This window comes from Seriola aureovittata, chromosome 3 (assembly GCF_021018895.1).
Source record: "Seriola aureovittata isolate HTS-2021-v1 ecotype China chromosome 3, ASM2101889v1, whole genome shotgun sequence".
Taxonomy (NCBI): domain Eukaryota; kingdom Metazoa; phylum Chordata; class Actinopteri; order Carangiformes; family Carangidae; genus Seriola; species Seriola aureovittata.
The window spans coordinates 27,128,454-27,149,740 of record NC_079366.1 but is presented as its reverse complement, the minus strand read 5'-3'; the positions used below and the strand labels follow the sequence as shown (position 1 = coordinate 27,149,740).

General features: G+C 30.9%; 1 protein-coding gene across 2 annotated transcripts; it reads right to left on the bottom strand.

The window, feature by feature from the left end:
• Positions 1-108: 108 nt before the first annotated feature.
• LOC130166998 (G-protein coupled receptor 4-like) lies at positions 109-7,289 on the bottom strand. Of its 2 annotated transcripts, XM_056372893.1 has the most exons (3): positions 2,747-7,289; positions 2,148-2,565; positions 109-1,682 (listed from the first exon to the last, which is right to left on the bottom strand). In XM_056372893.1, the coding sequence occupies exons 2-3, from the start codon at positions 2,526-2,528 to the stop codon at positions 1,152-1,154; spliced, it is 912 nt and encodes a 303-aa protein (XP_056228868.1). In that variant the 5' UTR covers positions 2,529-2,565; positions 2,747-7,289; the 3' UTR covers positions 109-1,151. The 2 variants fall into 2 exon arrangements, with proteins under 2 accessions (XP_056228868.1, XP_056228867.1); XM_056372892.1 differs by having other exon boundaries at positions 2,148-7,289.
• Positions 7,290-21,287: the final 13,998 nt, after the last annotated feature.

Sequence of the window (21,287 nt, the reverse complement as noted above, 5' to 3'; positions counted from 1 at the left end):
ACAAAAATCATCCAAAAGTATCTCAAGAAAGAGAAAACGTCAACCACAGACAAGTAATTTTATATTTTTACGAATTACCACAACACATCATTTAAATCAACAGTTTAAATCCTATTTGTCAGTATGTAAATTCTTCTTAAAATGGGAGTTGTTACTTCACAGTCATTATGCTGCATATTTGTCTTCCTTTACTAATTACAGTGTGTTATGTATTAAGTTTGTTAACCACTTATATAATCTGCCTGCCCACTCATTACATAGCTGCTAATTGGTCCCATAGCGTGTCTCTGATTATGAGGCTTAATTACTGTCTGGCTTAGTGTTTAATCAATGCTCTGTGAACCAGGCACTGCTCCAGGCTGTCATTAAAGTGGACAAAAAGATGTATGGGTGCGTTAATGAGAGGAGGTTTTATACCGGTTTCCATAGGAACAAACTCGGCTCGTCAAGGAATAATCTACATTGGTACAAATTATTTGTATTTGATCTTTTGGAGTACCCTCCAGCCTTATCTACTGTTACTGTAGTTAATGATTTTTTTTTCCTCTGGGGATGTTGTGTGAACTTAATGGAAACCAGTTGCTGGTTGCACAATAGTAAATCTTCCTGGTCAAGGTAAAAAAAAAAAGAGAGTTGCTCCTTACGTTTTATCTAACAGGCTGCCCAGCAAACTGTGTAAGAGATAGAAAGCTTGCAATACCCTCAATTTATGCATTTTATGATGATTATTTTCACTGTCACACCTCCCTAATGATAAAAAATAATCAGATGCTGTGTTCTGTTTTCAGATAATCTACCAACAAAATATGTTTCAGCTTTCTGGTAAATTTTTACTGTTTGTAACGTAATAAATTAATTAACTTAAATATGTGTTTAAACATAGTGTAAATCACCTGAATTCCACAACCAGTTACTGCTACACTTTTACTACACTTTTGCTACACTTAGTTGCAGTTAGCGTTAGCGTTGGGCCAGAAGTTTCACTTTGCTATCCAGGGTGTGCGCTCTCAGTCATGACGAGATTTAACCTCAATTAGTATGTTATATTGGTGAAAATAAAATTATGCATAATAATCTTCTGCATAATAAAAACAGATGCTAAAAAATCAGATGTCAGTCAGTTAACATTTTTGGAGATATAGGTGGCTTGATTACACCTTGGCATCATGTGGCTGCTTAGACAAACTCCGCCCACAGCAACTGCCGTCCACACGCTCCATCTTTGTAATGTAGAGAAGAGGCTCGATGCTGCAGCTCAGGTCCATGATGGAGAACACGCTGATGCTGATCTGGCAGCGAAACGCCACAAACGAGTAGTACGACACAAAGGGCATGAGCGCCACAGGCGGCAGGTAGTTGACCACGATGATGGCCAGGATGATCAGCACCATCTTAAAGGCCTTCTTCTTCACCGGATGCATCTCCTCCTTTCCCGCCACAGAGCGGCGGAGAACCCAGATGACTGAGATGTTGCAGAAGACCATGACCGCAAAGGCGAAGAGAATCACACCGCTGAAGACCTCGTTGACACTCATGACTCCCAGGGTGCACTTGGTGAGGCCATAAGCCAGGACGAGACCCCAGACCACCACAGAAATGCCAATGCGGATCTTGTTGTCACGGATACCAGTGAACAATACTGGATGGACCACTGCAATGTAGCGGTCCAGGCAAATACACACCTGGGGCAGGAGACCAGTGAAAAAATTTAATCTTACAGTGAACTTCAGTTAATTTTTAAAAGTAGTTTTAATAGAACGGAAACCTGCTTGAAGGAGTTGAATCAAAATTACTGAACTTGAATTTTAACTGATAAAAAACCGAAGAAGACTTTTTGATAAATGTCAGAACACGTTTTCCAGACATTGATCCAAGTCAAAAAATTGTACTAAATTAAGATTTAAATATCCAAATCTCTAATTCTGCCTTGAGACAAAATACCTTTAAGAGATTTCTGTGTAAAGTTTTTTTTTTAATCTTTAAAAAAAAAGATGTTATGATCTGATAATGGTGCAATTTGGATCAATTTCATATGATTTACCATTATGTATGAAACTTATGTTGACAGTCTTATCAGCTGTATTACATTTAAAATAGTGCAGCAAAAACATGTCCATATTAGTTAAGTATTAGACATAGTAACTCACCAGAAAGAGTGGTGCTACATCTTTGATCCCGTATGCGAACCTCTGAAAGTACCAGATACGACTGTCACCCAGCAGCAGCCGGTTGGCCATCTCTATGGGTGTCATCAGGCAGAAGTAGGCGTCCAGGATGGCCAGGTTGAAGATGAAGATGTCAGAGGTGGAGGCGTCACTCTTCTTAGTGGCGATCTGCCAGATGACCAGGACGTTACAGGGAGTCCCCAGAGCCAGATTGAACACCTTGACCCCAAAGTAGAAAATGAAGCCATAAGGGGCCACGGCACACACTGGGAACTGGTACCATGGTGGAGTTATATGGTGGCCACTGACAGTAGTAGAGTTCACATAGAGGTTGGTGGGCGGATTCTGCGTAGTGTTGAACATTGCGGGGGAAAAGGTTGATGCTGGACGAAGAGGCTAGCTGCGAACGAGAAAAAAATTATGTGGAGTAAAGGGTTACTTTAAAGAAACCATATTTTATTTCTGCACAGTTTGACCTCTAAAGAATGCCAGTTAAATGGTTTAGTCCAAACGCTACCATCGAAATCATGACAATTACAGTATGTCTTTGCTTGTGATCTAAAAATCGCAGCTTATCTTACCTTAAATGATTCACAGTGTCGAACAGTTCTGGTGTGCTTCACCAACTGCAAAACTCCTCTGCATGTAGCACCAGATCATCAGGACTAAGGGCTTTTAAAAACGATCCACAAGGACTAATGCCATTTTTGGATTGGGCCAGTCTCAAGGATGTCGGTTATCGCTCAACAACATGGTGACTGACTGAAGCTGTGATTGGGCAGTAATGCAAAGATGCCAAGATGTCTTCAGTGATTGGATGCATACAAAGGGGCGTGTTTAGGTTGAAACTGAGTCCATGTAGAGTTATACATGCTGCCAGGGCAAATAATAATGACTTTCTTGCCTTAGTCTTTGAGTAATTAATGTGTGTAGGGGACTCTGTCTTTGCCTTCAGGGCAGAACAACCCACGTGCAGAATATAGTACTGCCAAGGCTGTAGTGTTCATTAAATTGCCTTTTAAATCCACATTTGGGAAGAATGCATGAATGTGTTTCACATGCACAAAGCAATATTCTGAGTTGTTGTTGTTGTTGTTGTTGTTGTTGTTGTTGTTACTTTTCATTTTCCCTCAATTATGACTCATGTTAGGGTGTAAAAGGGTAAACTGATCCCAGGTCTGGTCCTATGGGTACTTTAACTACAGCAGCACTTCATCTCACTGATGCAACTGTACACTGTTCAGTAAACAAGTGATGCAAGTTAAGCATTTATGAGAAATCTAATGCAAGGTGTTACTAATGTGCCCGGACTGAGAAATAAAAATAAAACCCTATTGGGAATACAAGCGACAAACACCCACTTACAGAAATTGTGCTGTGTGTTTTGTAACATTTTTCAATTACCCAATTTTACACATGATCACTTTATTTGTCAACACTACTCAACCTGTAAAACATTTGTAAAATGTCTTGACTGTGGAGGAACTTATCTATGAATAAGTAACCCAGAGCTCATTGGGGGTATTTATGTTTTCTTAGATTTGATGTCAAATATAATGTTAGCCTGCACTACAAACTTAGGGCAAAGGCACTTAACATAGAGGGTCTATTGAAAGATTATATCAAGTTGCATTATGGGAAATTAATGATCCAGTGTTATCAAGGCCTCCATAGGTGAAACCACTGAAATTCTATATATATTATTTACTGAGGGGATTAAGTTAAACGGTACAGACAGCAAGTTGAGACCCAAGAAACCAGATTCAATATTTCTCAATGGTTGACTATGTCAACTCTCTCCAGTTGCAGTGAATATGCTGTTTAGAGCTTCAGAACTCTCCACAATACAGACGGAGATGATAATGATACACTAACTTAAAACATCCAGCTTTATATCAAATGTAACAGGCAAATAAATCAGGAGCAAAGTCACAATGGTGATTAAATATAGACATATATAAGACTGTTGCTTTCTATTGTAGTTTGTGGTTTGGGATTACTGCTACTTGCTACTTGGTATCAAGTCAAATCAAGGCTAAGTTGGTTATGAGAAGGTGACTGTGGCTATTCAAATGCAGGACATGGTCTGGTTTCTGTCAGGTGGTTGTGTGTGGCCATCCATATCCATCACTATCTGTATTCATCTCTGAATGCTGGGACTCCTGGTGAAGAACACTGTTTGACTTGACTGTTAAATGTGTCTTTTCACTTAAATTACCCACAGATTCATGAAATTATCTTTTGAATATTTGGAGAAAAACACAATTTGCCAATTTTGGGGAAGGAAGGTACATAACCACTGTAAAGAAGTATTTCCACAGTAAAGACATCCATGTCACATGTAGAGATATCTTTGATCATATCTGGACCAAGTCATTGATTTTGGAGATAACCTAAAACATAACTATAGTAATAACAAGCAAGAACTGTGCATATTTTCTGATTACAATGCCTGTACCTCCTGTTGATTAGCTTATCATAATGACTTGATGAATTAAAATGAATGTATGGGCATATCTACTCTTTGATGTAATCTGCAAATAAAATCTGCAAATAAAATAGAACTTATTAAAACATGTAAAAAAAATATCAAATACAGTGTTTTCTCAGTCTTTCTCTGAGTTAAGCAACAAGTTGTTCTAAAAGGCTGTTGAAAGTAACAGTTTTTCCCCCAAATGGATAAATGTTTGACATCAATATTGGAAATAAGGTGATACATGGCAGCATCCCTTATACCTTAAGTTATTCAGGCTCGTGCTGTACAGTCAGACATTATTCAAACTTACAGAAGGTTTATTTTACATTCTAGTGGAGATCCCAAAGTTGGGCTGATGCACAAGACATTTAAATTATGTTCGTTTGCTGGAATGGTGCTGACATAAAGAAGAGAGTCTTGGGTTTGAATATATCAGTAACTGTAAACATTATACAGGTGCAATGAAGATTAACATGCTGATCAACATTGTACTGTATGTGTGATATAGAATGTGAAATTAAATGAGTGTTTCTGATGCCTACTTAAAAGTAAATATGAAGAGAAACTGGACAGGTTAATGTTAGAAGACGCGAGTCAAAGACAAAACAAATTGTGATTATTCTATACGTCTCACTGGAGATTGTGTAACTTGAGCAAATGAGAAGCTGGGCCTCTCAGGCACATTATGCATTCTTGAAATAAAAACATTCTGTGCACAACCACGAGTCTGACAGAACAAACTTCACCAAAGCTATGACAACAGAACGATAATGATTTTAATGGGTACCATTAGAGTGAAACAGACTTTGCAGAAGAACACCTGGCGTGAGATAAATTTAAATGAAATGCAAATAAAGATGTAATATTTGTGGATACTGGTCAAAATGTTTTATTCTGAAAATATAAAACAGGATTTAGTTTTTTTGGATGTGAAGGGAGCCTCATGAGGATGTGTAGGAAACCTGAGGTTTTTATGCCTTCCTATGCTATGACATTCTCCTGCCTTGGTATACTGTGCCATTTTTGTTATATTTTATGCCTTACTATACTATAACATTTTTAATAAATTTTATGCCTTAGTATACTATGACTTTTTTTGAGGTTTTTATGCCTTACTAATCTATGCCGTCTTTATGACATTTCATACTTTACTATGAGGTTTTTTGAGATTTTTAAGCCTTACTATACTATGATGTTTTTTGAAGTTTTTATGCCTTATTATAGTATGATGTTTTATGACATTTTATGCCTTATGACATTGATATATTTTTTGAGGTACTATACTATTATTATACTAACATTTTTGTGACATTTTATGCCTTATTATACGTGATGTTTTCCTTAGTATACTATGCTGTTTTTATGACAATTTATGCCTTACTATACCATAATGTTTCTTGAGGTCTTTATGCCTTAGTACACTATGATGTTTTTATGGCTTAATATACTATGACATTTGTATGTCATTTTATGCATCATTATATGGTGATGATTTTTGAGGGTTTTTTGTCCCTTGATACACTATGACATTTTAAGCCTTACAATACTATGATGTTTTTATCACATTTTATGCCTTACTATACTATGACGTTTTTTGAGGTTTTTATGCCTTCCTATGCTATGACGTACTTATGCCTTAGTATACTATGCCGTTTTTATTATATCCTATGCCTTGCTATACTATAACGTTTTTAATTAATTTTATACCTTAAGGTACTATGACGTTTTTTGAGGTTTTCATGACTTAATATATTATGACATTTTATGCCTTACTATACTATGACATTTTTATAACTTTTTATGCCTTACTATACTATGACTTTTTATGCCTAACTATAGTATGACTTTTTATGACTTACTATACAATGACTTTTTATGACTTACTATACAATGACTTTTTAATGACTTTTTATGCCTTACTATACTGTGACTTTTTATGCCTTACTATACTTTGATGTTTTTATGACGTTTTTATGCCTTACTATACTATGTCGTTTTTATGACTTTTTATGCCTTGCTATACTATGACTTTTTATGCCTTACTATACTATGTCGTATTTATGACTTTTTATGCCTTATTATACTATGACGTTTTTATGACTTTTTATGCCATACTATACTATGACGTTTTTTGAGGTTTTTATGCCTTACTATACTATGTAGTTTTTATGACTTTTTATGCCTTATTATACTATGATGTTTTTATGACGTTTTTATGCCTTACTATACTATGTCCTTTTTATGACTTTTTATGCCTTACTATACTATGACTTTTTATGACTTACTATACTATGACTTTTTTTATGACTTTTTATGCCTTACTATACTATGACTTTTAATGCCTTACTATAGTATGACTTTTTATGCCTTACTATACAATGACTTTTTATGCCTTACTATACTTTGTCATTTTTATGACTTTTTATGCCTTATTATACTATGACGTTTTTATGACTTTTTATGCCATACTATACTATGACGTTTTTTGAGGTTTTTATGCCTTACTATACTATGTCGTTTTTATGACTTTTTATGCCTTACTATGCTATGACTTTTTATGCATACGATACTATGACTTTTTATGCCATACTATACTATGACGTTTTTTGAGGTTTTTATGCCTTACTATATTAAGGTATAAAAAGTCATAAAAACGATATAGTATCGTAAGGCATAAAAACGACATAGTATAATAAGGCATAAAAAGTCATAAAAACGTCATAGTATAATAAGGCATAAAAAGTCATAAAAGTGACGTAATATAATAAGGCTTAAATTTAATTTTTTTTTTTTAGGTTTTTATCCACTCTATACTATGATGTTTTTATGACTTTTTATGCCTTATTATACTATGACTTTTTATGCCTTACTATAGTATGACTTTTTATGACTTACTATACAATGACTTTTTGATGACTTTTTATGCCTTACTATACTGTGACTTTTTATGCCTTACTATACTATGACGTTTTTATGACGTTTTTATGCCTTACTATACTATGACGTTTTTATGACTTTTTATGCCTTACTATACTATGTCGTTTTTATGACTTTTTATGCCTTACTATACTATGTCGTTTTTATGACTTTTTATGCCTTACTATACTATGACTTTTTATGCATACTATACTATGACTTTTTATGCCTTACTATACTTTGTCGTTTTTATGACTTTTTATGCCTTACTATACTATGACTTTTTATGCCTTACTATACTTTGTCGTTTTTATGACATTTTATGCCTTACTATAGTATGACATTTTAAGCCTTACTATACTACGTCATTTTTATGACTTTTTATGCCTTATTATACTATGACGTTTTTATGACTTTTTATGCCATACTATACTATGACATTTTTTGAGGTTTTTATGCCTTACTATACTATGTCGTTTTTATGACTTTTTATGCCTTACTATATTAAGGTATAAAAAGTCATAAAAACGATATAGTATCGTAAGGCATAAAAACGACATAGTATAATAAGGCATAAAAAGTCATAAAAACGTCATAGTATAATAAGGCATAAAAAGTCATAAAAATTACGTAGTATAATAAGGCTTAAATTTAATTTTTTTTTTTTAGGTTTTTATCCCCTCTATACTATGATGTTTTTATGACTTTTTATGCCTTACTATACTATGACTTTTTATGCCTTACTATAGTATGACTTTTTATGACTTACTATACAATGACTTTTTGATGACTTTTTATGCCTTACTATACTGTAACTTTTTATGCCTTACTATACTATGATGTTTTTATGACGTTTTTATGCCTTACTATACTATGAGGTTTTTATGACGTTTTTATGCCTTACTATACTATGACGTTTTTATAACTTTTTATGCCTTACTATACTATGACTTTTTATGCATACTATACTATGACTTTTTATGCCTTACTATACTTTGTCGTTTTTATGACTTTTTATGCCTTACTATACTATGACTTTTTATGCATACTATACTATGACTTTTTATGCCTTACTATAGTATGACATTTTAAGCCTTACTATACTACGTCATTTTTATGACTTTTTATGCCTTATTATACTATGACGTTTTTATGACTTTTTATGCCATACTATACTATGACATTTTTTGAGGTTTTTATGCCTTACTATACTATGTCGTTTTTATGACTTTTTATGCCTTACTATATTAAGGTATAAAAAGTCATAAAAACGATATAGTATCGTAAGGCATAAAAACGACATAGTATAATAAGGCATAAAAAGTCATAAAAACGTCATAGTATAATAAGGCATAAAAAGTCATAAAAATTACGTAGTATAATAAGGCTTAAATTTATTTTTTTTTTTTTAGGTTTTTATCCCCTCTATACTATGATGTTTTTATGACTTTTTATGCCTTACTATACTATGACTTTTTATGCCTTACTATAGTATGACTTTTTATGACTTACTATATAATGACTTTTTGATGACTTTTTATGCCTTACTATACTGTGACTTTTTATGCCTTACTATACTATGATGTTTTTATGACGTTTTTATGCCTTACTATACTATGTCGTTTTTATGACTTTTTATGCCTTACTATACTATGACTTTTTATGCCTTACTATACTATGTCGTATTCATGCCTTACAATACTATGTAATTTTTATGACTTTTTATGCCTTACTATACTATGACGTTTTTTGAGGTTTTTATGCCTTACTATACTATGTCGTTTTTATTACTTTTTATGCCTAACTATATTAAGGTATAAAAAGTCATAAAAACGATATAGTATCGTAAGGCATAAAAACGACATAGTATAATAAGGCATAAAAAGTCAAAAAAACGTCATAGTATAATAAGGCATAAAAAGTCATAAAAATTACGTAGTATAATAAGGCTTAAATTTAATTTTTTTTTTTTAGTATTTTATCCCCTCTATACTATGATGTTTTTATGACTTTTTATGCCTTACTATACTATGACTTTTTATGCCTTACTATAGTATGACTTTTTATGACTTACTATACAATGAATTTTTGATGACTTTTTATGCCTTACTATACTGTGACTTTTTATGCCTTACTATACTATGATGTTTTTATGACGTTTTTATGCCTTACTATACTATGTCGTTTTTATGACTTTTTATGCCTTACTATACTATGTCGTATTCATGCCTTACAATACTATGTAATTTTTATGACTTTTTATGCCTTACTATACTATGTCGTTTTTATGACTTTTTATGCCTTACTATACTATGATGTTTTTATGACGTTTTTATGCCTTACTATACTGTCGTTTTTATGACTTTTTATTCCTTACTATACTATGACTTTTTATGACTTACTATACTTTGTCGTTTTTATGACATTTTATGCCTTACTATAGTATGACATTTTAAGCCTTACTATACTACGTCATTTTTATGACTTTTTATGCCTTACTATACTATGTCGTTTTTATGACTTTTTATGCCATACTATATTATGACGGTTTTTATGCCTTACTATACTATGACTTTTTATGCATACTATACTATGACTTTTTATGCCTTACTATACTTTGTCATTTTTATGACTTTTTATGCCTTATTATACTATGACGTTTTTATGACTTTTTATGCCATACTATACTATGACGTTTTCTGAGGTTTTTATGCCTTACTATATTAAGGTATAAAAAGTCATAAAAACGATATAGTATCGTAAGGCATAAAAACGACATAGTATAATAAGGCATAAAAAGTCAGAAAAACGTCATAGTATAATAAGGCATAAAAAGTCATAAAAATGACGTAGTATAATAAGGCTTAAATTTAATTTTTTTTTTTACGTTTTTATCCCCTCTATACTATGATGTTTTTATGACTTTTTATGCCTTACTATACTATGACTTTTTATGCCTTACTATACTATGATGTTTTTATGAACTTTTTATGCCTTACTATACTATGACGTTTTTATGACTTTTTATGACTTTTTATGCCTTACTATACTATGTCGTTTTTATGACTTTTTATGCCTTACTACACTATGATGTTTTTTTTTAAAGTATATTTGTTTTGGGCTTTTATGCCTTTAATGGACAGCACAGTGGAGAGTGACAGGAAACAGGGAGGCAGAGAGAGGGGAAATGACATGCAGTGAAAGGCCGTCCGATGCGGGATTCGAACCGGGGCCAACTGCAGCGAGGACTGTAGCCTCTACACATGGGGCGCCTGCTTAAACCACTACGCTACACGACGCCCCTACTATGATGTTTTAATGACGTTTTTATGCCTTACTATACTATGTCGTTTTTATGACTTTTTATTCCTTACTATACTATGACTTTTTATGACTTACTATACTTTGTCGTTTTTATGACATTTTATGCCTTACTATAGTATGACATTTTAAGCCTTACTATACTACGTCATTTTTATGACTTTTTATGCCTTATTATACTATGATGTTTTTATGACGTTTTTATGCCTTACTATACTATGTCGTTTTTATGACTTTTTATGCCTTACTATACTATGAATTTTTATGACTTACTATACTATGACTTTTTTATGACATTTTATGTCTTACTATACTATGACTTTTAATGCCTTACTATAGTATGACTTTTTATGCCTTACTATACTTTGTCATTTTTATGGCTTTTTATGCCTTACTATACTATGATGTTTTTATGACGTTTTATGCCTTACTATACTATGATGTTTTTATGACGTTTTTATGCCTTACTATACTATGTCGTTTTTATGACTTTTTATGCCTTACTATACTATGACTTTTTATGCCTTACTATACTATGTCGTATTTATGACTTTTTATGCCTTATTATACTATGACATTTTTATGACTTTTTATACCATACTATACTATGACGTTTTTTGAGGTTTTTATGCCTTACTATACTATGTAGTTTTTATGACTTTTTATGACTTTTTATGCCTTACTATACTATGATGTTTTCATGACGTTTTTATGCCTTACTATACTATGTCGTTTTTATGACTTTTTATGCCTTACTATACTATGACTTTTTATGCCTTACTATACTATGTCGTATTTATGACTTTTTATGCCTTATTATACTATGACGTTTTTATGACTTTTTATGACTTTTTATACCATACTATACTATGACGTTTTTTGAGGTTTTTATGCCTTACTATACTATGTAGTTTTTATGACTTTTTATGCCTTATTATACTATGATGTTTTTATGACGTTTTTATGCCTTACTATACTATGTCGTTTTTATGACTTTTTATGCCTTACTATACTATGACTTTTTATGACTTTTTATGCCTTACTATACTATGACTTTTTATGACTTACTATACTATGACTTTTTTATGACTTTTTATGCCTTACTATACTATGACTTTTAATGCCTTACTATAGTATGACTTTTTATGCCTTACTATACAATGACTTTTTATGCCTTACTATACTATGTCGTTTTTATGACTTTTTATGCCTTATTATACTATGACGTTTTTATGACTTTTTATGCCATACTATACTATGATGTTTTTATGACGTTTTTATGACTTTTTATGCTTACTATACTATTTCGTTTTTTATGACTTTTTATGCCTTACTATACTATGACTTTTTATGCATACGATACTATGACTTTTTATGCCATACTATACTATGACGTTTTTTGAGGTTTTTATGCCTTACTATATTAAGGTATAAAAAGTCATAGTATAATAAGGCATAAAAACGACATAGTATAATAAGGCATAAAAACGACATAGTATAATAAGGCATAAAAAGTCATAAAAAGTCATAGTATAATAAGGCATAAAAAGTCATAAAAGTGACGTAATATAATAAGGCTTAAATTTAATTTTTTTTTTTTAGGTTTTTATCCCCTCTATACTATGATGTTTTTATGACTTTTTATGCCTTATTATACTATGACTTTTTATGCCTTACTATAGTATGACTTTTTATGCTTACTATACTATGACATTTTTATGACTTTTTATGACTTTTTTTGCCTTACTATACTATGACTTTTTATGCCTTACTATACTATGACGTTTTTATGACGCTTTTATGCCTTACTATACTATGACGTTTTTATGACTTTTTATGCCTTACTATACTATGTCGTTTTTATGACTTTTTATGCCTTACTATACTATGACTTTTTATGCATACTATACTATGACTTTTTATGCCTTACTATACTATGACGTTTTTATGACTTTTTATGCTTACTATACTATGTCGTTTTTATGACTTTTTATGCCTACTATACTATGACTTTTTATGACTTTTTATTCCTTACTATACTATGACTTTTTATGACTTACTATACTATGACTTTTTTATGACTTTTTATGCCTTATTATACTATGACTTTTAATGCCTTACTATACTATGACTTTTTATGACTTTTTATGCCTTACTATAGTATGACTTTTTATGCCTTACTATACTATGTCGTTTTTATGACTTTTTATGCCTTATTATACTATGACGTTTTTATGACTTTTTATGCCATACTATACTATGACGTTTTTTGAGGTTTTTATGCCTTACTATACTATGTCGTTTTTATGACTTTTTATGCCTTACTATACTATGTCGTTTTTATGACTTTTTATACCATACTATACTATGACTTTTTATGCCATACTATACTATGACGTTTTTTGAGGTTTTTATGCCTTACTATACTATGTCGTTTTTATGACTTTTTATGCCTTACTATACTATGACTTTTTATGCATACGATACTATGACTTTTTATGCCATACTATACTATGACGTTTTTTGAGGTTTTTATGCCTTACTATATTAAGGTATAAAAAGTCATAAAAACGATATAGTATCGTAAGGCATAAAAACGACATAGTATAATAAGGCATAAAAAGTCATAAAAACGTCATAGTATAATAAGGCATAAAAAGTCATAAAAGTGACGTAATATAATAAGGCTTAAATTTAATTTTTTTTTTTTAGGTTTTTATCCCCTCTATACTATGATGTTTTTATGACTTTTTATGCCTTATTATACTATGACTTTTTATGCCTTACTATAGTATGACTTTTTATGACTTACTATACAATGACTTTTTGATGACTTTTTATGCCTTACTATACTGTGACTTTTTATGCCTTACTATACTATGACGTTTTTATGACGCTTTTATGCCTTACTATACTATGACGTTTTTATGACTTTTTATGCCTTACTATACTATGTCGTTTTTATGACTTTTTATGCCTTACTATACTATGACTTTTTATGCATACTATACTATGACTTTTTATGCCTTACTATACTTTGTCGTTTTTATGACTTTTTATGCCTTACTATACTATGACTTTTTATGCATACTATACTATGACTTTTTATGCCTTACTATACTTTGTCGTTTTTATGACATTTTATGCCTTACTATAGTATGACATTTTAAGCCTTACTATACTACGTCATTTTTATGACTTTTTATGCCTTATTATACTATGACGTTTTATGACTTACTATACTATGACTTTTTTATGACATTTTATGTCTTACTATACTATGACTTTTAATGCCTTACTATAGTATGACTTTTTATGCCTTACTATACTATGTCGTTTTTATGACTTTTTTTGCCTTACTATACTATGTCCTTTTTATGACTTTTTATGCCTTACTATACTATGTCGTTTTTATGACTTTTTATGCCTTACTATACTATGTCCTTTTTATGCCTTACTATACTATGTCCTTTTTATGCCTTACTATACTATGACTTTTTACGCATACTATACTATGACTTTTTATGCCTTACTATACTTTGTCGTTTTTATGACTTTTTATGCCTTACTATACTATGACTTTTTATGCCTTACTATACTTTGTCGTTTTTATGACTTTTTATGCCTTACTATACTATGTCGTTTTTATGACTTTTTATGCCTTACTATACTATGTCATTTTCATGACATTTTTTGCCTTACTATACCATGTCCTTTTTATGCCTTACTATACTATGTCCTTTTTATGCCTTACTATATTATGTCGTTTTTATGACTTTTTATGCCTTACTATACTATGTCCTTTTTATGACTTTTTATGCCTTACTATACTATGACTTTTTATGCCTTACTATAGTATGACATTTTAAGCCTTACTATACTTTGTGGTTTTTATGACATTTTATGCCATACTATACTATGTCGTTTTCATGACTTTTTTTGCCTTACTATACCATGTCCTTTTTATGCCTTACTATACTATGTCCTTTTTATGCCTTACTATATTATGTCGTTTTTATGACTTTTTATGCCTTACTATACTATGTCCTTTTTATGCCTTACTATACTATGTCCTTTTTATGCCTTACTATACTTTGTCGTTTTTATGACTTTTTATGCCTTACTATACTATGACTTTTTATGCCTTACTATACTTTGTCGTTTTTATGACTTTTTATGCCTTACTATACTATGTCGTTTTTATGACTTTTTATGCCTTACTATACTATGTCATTTTCATGACATTTTTTGCCTTACTATACCATGTCCTTTTTATGCCTTACTATACTATGTCCTTTTTATGCCTTACTATATTATGTCGTTTTCATGACTTTTTATGCCTTACTATACTATGACTTTTTATGCCTTACTATACTTTGTCGTTTTTATGACTTTTTATGCCTTACTATACTATGTCGTTTTTATGACTTTTTATGCCTTACTATACTATGTCATTTTTATGACTTTTTATGCCTTACTAAACTATGTCGTTTTTATGACTTTTTATGCCTTACTATACTATGTCGTTTTCATGACTTTTTTTGCCTTACTATACTATGTCCTCTTTATGCCTTACTATATTATGTCGTTTTTATGACTTTTTATGCCTTACTATACTATGTCGTTTTTATGACTTTTTATGACTTTTTATGCCTTACTATACTATGACTTTTTATTCCTTATTATACTATGACTTTTTATGCCTTACTAAACTATGTCGTTTTTATGACTTTTTATGCCTTACTATACTATGTCGTTTTCATGACTTTTTTTGCCTTACTATACTATGTCCTCTTTATGCCTTACTATATTATGTCGTTTTTATGACTTTTTATGCCTTACTATAGTATGACATTTTAAGCCTTACTATACTACGTCATTTTAATGACTTTTTACTCCTTATTATACTATGAAGTTTTTATGACTCTTTATGCCATACTATACTATGAAGTTTTTTGAGGTTTTTATGCCTTACTATATTATGTCGTTTTTATGACTTTTTATGCCTTACTATACTATGACCTTTTATGAATACTATACAATGACTTTTTATGCCTTACTATACTATGACGTTTTTTGAGGTTTTTATGCCTTACTATGCTATGTTGTTTTTATGACTTTTTATGCCTTATTGTACTATGATGTTTTTATGACTTTTTATGCCATACTATACTATGATGTTTTTTTGAGGTTTTTATGCCTTACTATATTAAGGTATAAAAAGTCATAAAAACGATATAGTATCGTAAGGCATAAAAACGACATAGTATAATAAGGCATAAAAAGTCATAAAAACGTCATAGTATAATAAGGCATAAAAAGTCATAAAAATGACATAGTATAATAAGGCTTAAATTGTATTTTTTTTTTTTAGGTTTTTATCCCCTCTATACTATGATGTTTTTATGACTTTTTATGCCTTACTATACTATGACTTTTTATGCCTTACTATACTATGTCATTTTTATGACTTTTTATGCCTTACTATACTATGACCTTTTATGCCTTACTATACTTTATCGTTTTTATGACATTTTTTGCCTTACTATACTATGTCCTTTTTATGACTTTTTATGCCTTACTATACTATGTCGTTTTTATGACTTTTTATGCCTTACTATACTATGTCGTTTTCATGACTTTTTTTGCCTTACTATACTATGTCCTTTTTATGCCTTACTATATTATGTCGTTTTTATGACTTTTTATGCCTTACTATAGTATGACATTTTAAGCCTTACTATACTACGTCATTTTAATGATTTTTTATTCCTTATTATACTATGAAGTTTTTATGACTCTTTATGCCATACTATACTATGACGTTTTTTGAGGTTTTTATGCCTTACTATGCTATGTCGTTTTTATGACTTTTTATGCCTTACTATAGTATGACATTTTAAGCCTTACTATACTACGTCATTTTTATGACTTTTTATGCCTTATTATACTATGATGTTTTTATGACTTTTTATGCCTTACTATATTAAGGTATAAAAAGTCATAAAAACGATATAGTATCGTAAGGCATAAAAACGACATAGTATAATAAGGCATAAAAAGTCATAAAAACGTCATAGTATAATAAGGCATAAAAAGTCATAAAAATGACATAGTATAATAAGGCTTAAATTGTATTTTTTTTTTAGGTTTTTATCCCCTCTATACTATGATGTTTTTATGACTTTTTATGCCTTACTATACATTGTCGTTTTTATGACATTTTATGCCATACTATACTATGTCGTTTTTATGACTTTTATGCCTTACTATACTATGACGTTTTCTGAGGTTTTTATGGCATACTATACTGTGACCTTTTATGCCTTATTATAGTATGACATTTAAAACCTTACTATACTATGACTTTTTATGCCTTACTATACTATGACGTTTTTATGACTTTTTATGCCTTACTATACTATGACGTTTTCTGAGGTTTTTATGCCAGACTATACTATGTCGTTTTCATGACTTTTTTTGCCTTACTATACCATGTCCTTTTTATGCCTTACTATACTATGTCCTTTTTATGCCTTACTATATTATGTCGTTTTTATGACTTTTTATGCCTTACTATACTATGACTTTTTATGCCTTACTATACTTTGTCGTTTTTATGACTTTTTATGCCTTACTATACTATGACCTTTTATGAATACTATACTATGACTTTTTATGCCTTACTATACTTTGTCGTTTTTATGACATTTTATGCCATACTGTACTATGACATTTTTTGAGGTTTTTATGCCTTACTATAGTATGACATTTTAAGCCTTACTATACTATGACGTTTTCTGAGGTTTTTATGCCATACAATGCTGTGACTTTTTATGCCTTATTATAGTATGACATTTAAAACCTTACTATACTATGAGTTTTTATGACTTTTTATGCTTTACTATACTATGACGTTTTCTGAGGTTTTTATGCCATACTATACTGTGACATTTTAAGCCTTAATATACTATAACATTTTTTTAAGTTTTTATCCCCTCTATACTATGACGTTTTTATGACATTTTTATGCCTTACTCTACTATGACTTTTTATGCCTTACTATACTATGTCGTTTTTATGACTTTTATGCCTCACTATACTATTTCGTTTTTATGACTTTTTATGCCTTATTATACTATGACGTTTTTAAGCCTTAATATACTATGACATTTTTTGAGGTTTTTATGCCTTACTATACTATGTCGTTTTTATGACTTTTTATGCCTCACAATACTATGACGTTTTCTGAGGTTTTTATGCCATACTATACTGTGACTTTTTATGCCTTATTATAGTATGACATTTAAAACCTTACTATACTATGACTTTATATGACTTTTTATGCCTTACTATACTATGACGTTTTTATGACTTTTTATGCCTTACTATACTATGACATTTTCTGAGGTTTTAATGCCATACTATGCTGTGACTTTTTATGACTTTTCATGCCTTACTATACTATGACGTTTTCTGAGGTTTTTATGCCATACTATACTGTGACTTTTTATGCCTTATTATAGTATGACATTTAAAACCTTACTATACTATGACGTTTTTATGACTTTTTATGCCTTACTATACTATGACGTTTTCTGAGGTTTTTATGCCATACTATACTGTGACATTTTAAGCCTTAATATACTATAACATTTTTTTAGGTTTTTATCCCCTCTATACTACGACGTTTTTATGACATTTTATGCCTTACTATACTATGACGTTTTTATGACTTTTTATGACTTTTTTTGCCTTACTATACTATTTCGTTTTTATGACTTTTTATGCCTTACTATACTATGACCTTTTATGAATACTATACTATGACTTTTTATGCCTTACTATACTTTGTCGTTTTTATGACTTTTTATGCCATACTGTACTATGACATTTTTTGAGGTTTTTATGCCTTACTATAGTATGACATTTTAAGCCTTACTATACTATGACGTTTTCTGAGGTTTTTATGCCATACAATGCTGTGACTTTTTATGCTTACTATACTATGACTTTTTATGCCTTACTATACTTTGTCGTTTTTATGACTTTTTATGCCTTACTATACTATGACCTTTTATGAATACTATACTATGACTTTTTATGCCTTACTATACTTTGTCGTTTTTATGACTTTTTATGCCATACTGTACTATGACATTTTTTGAGGTTTTTATGCCTTACTATAGTATGACATTTTAAGCCTTACTATACTATGACGTTTTCTGAGGTTTTTATGCCATACAATGCTGTGACTTTTTATGCCTTATTATAGTATGACATTTAAAACCTTACTATACTATGAGTTTTTATGACTTTTTATGCTTTACTATACTATGACGTTTTCTGAGGTTTTTATGCCATACTATACTGTGACATTTTAAGCCTTAATATACTATAACATTTTTTTAAGTTTTTATCCCCTCTATACTATGACGTTTTTATGACATTTTTATGCCTTACTCTACTATGACTTTTTATGCCTTACTATACTATGTCGTTTTTATGACTTTTATGCCTCACTATACTATTTCGTTTTTATGACTTTTTATGCCTTATTATACTATGACGTTTTTAAGCCTTAATATACTATGACATTTTTTGAGGTTTTTATGCCTTACTATACTATGTCGTTTTTATGACTTTTTATGCCTCACAATACTATGACGTTTTCTGAGGTTTTTATGCCATACTATACTGTGACTTTTTATGCCTTATTATAGTATGACATTTAAAACCTTACTATACTATGACTTTATATGACTTTTTATGCCTTACTATACTATGACGTTTTTATGACTTTTTATGCCTTACTATACTATGACATTTTCTGAGGTTTTAATGCCATACTATGCTGTGACTTTTTATGACTTTTCATGCCTTACTATACTATGACATTTTCTGAGGTTTTTATGCCATACTATACTGTGACTTTTTATGCCTTATTATAGTATGACATTTAAAACCTTACTATACTATGACGTTTTTATGACTTTTTATGCCTTACTATACTATGACGTTTTCTGAGGTTTTTATGCCATACTATACTGTGACATTTTAAGCCTTAATATACTATAACATTTTTTTAGGTTTTATCCCCTCTATACTACGACGTTTTTATGACATTTTTATACCTTACTATACTATGACGTTTTTATGATTATTTTATTTCTTACTATACTATTTCGTTTTTTATGACTTTTTATGCCTTACTATACTATGTCGTTTTTATGACTTTTTTTGCCTTACTATACTATGTAGTTTTTATGACTTTTTTTGCCTTACTATACTGTCCTTTTTATGACTTTTTATGCCATACTGTACTATGTCGTTTTTATGACATACTATAATATGACGTTTTTATGACATTTAATGCCGTACTATACTATGACGTTTTTATGACATTTTAACCATTTTTATACATGACCTTTTTTTGCCTTAATACATTGTAATGTTTTTGTGTCTTAGTATACTATGACATTTTTATAAAATTTTTGGCTTACTGTTCTATGACTTTTTTTGACATTTTTTGGCTTACTATACAATGATGTTTTTTTAGGTTTTAACCCATTTATACCGGATTCTGTGTAGTGCAACATTGCCCCTCCCGCCGGTTACTGCGTAGCGCAGCATTGAGTCTCCTGTCGGCTGCTGCGTAGCGCAGCATTGTTGATTCCTCATCATTTTCATGATATATTTATACATATTTTACATATTTATATGCTGCATGCATCCAAATTAATTCTAATGTTGCTCCATATCAGCTGACTGATATATATTATTTACAAAATAAATTTAAAAAAATCATTGCGGATTTAAAATAAAAATAAGAAATGTAAAAAAAAAAGTTGCATGTTGTCAAACTATCCTCTCTTTTGACAGATATTTAACTCAGAAAATCAACACACACAGTGAATCAACCACAGTGATAGAAAACTCCGAATGTAACGGAACCATCAACCCCAACAACACAGGACGAATGATCATGAACAATAGCTGGTAACTTCGTAGCTTGGAGTTTAAATCTAGCAGGAGGGCCAATGTTCCTCTGCATTTTGAGTTTGGACAACTACGTGGCAGTCTGCCACCCGCTGGTATTCCTCCAGCTCAAGGATCCCAAGCTGAGGCCGTCACTGTGCCTGATGGTGAATGCTGTAACTCCTTCTTGTTGCTATCTGATGAAAGTCTCCAGGGTGTTCAAGTGGACAGTGGTATCTGTGGTCCTAAGTAGTGCCACAGCGATCATATCAGCCTGCAGCATCCTCAGGTCCCTCCGCAAAGGCCCCAGCAAGAAGGAAGTTCATCCAGTGAAAAAACGAGCTTTCAGGATAGTGCTCACTTCATTTGTGCTGGTCAACATCTACTACCTGCCCTCATTCACAGAATACCTGCTGAGGCAGTTTGCTCCC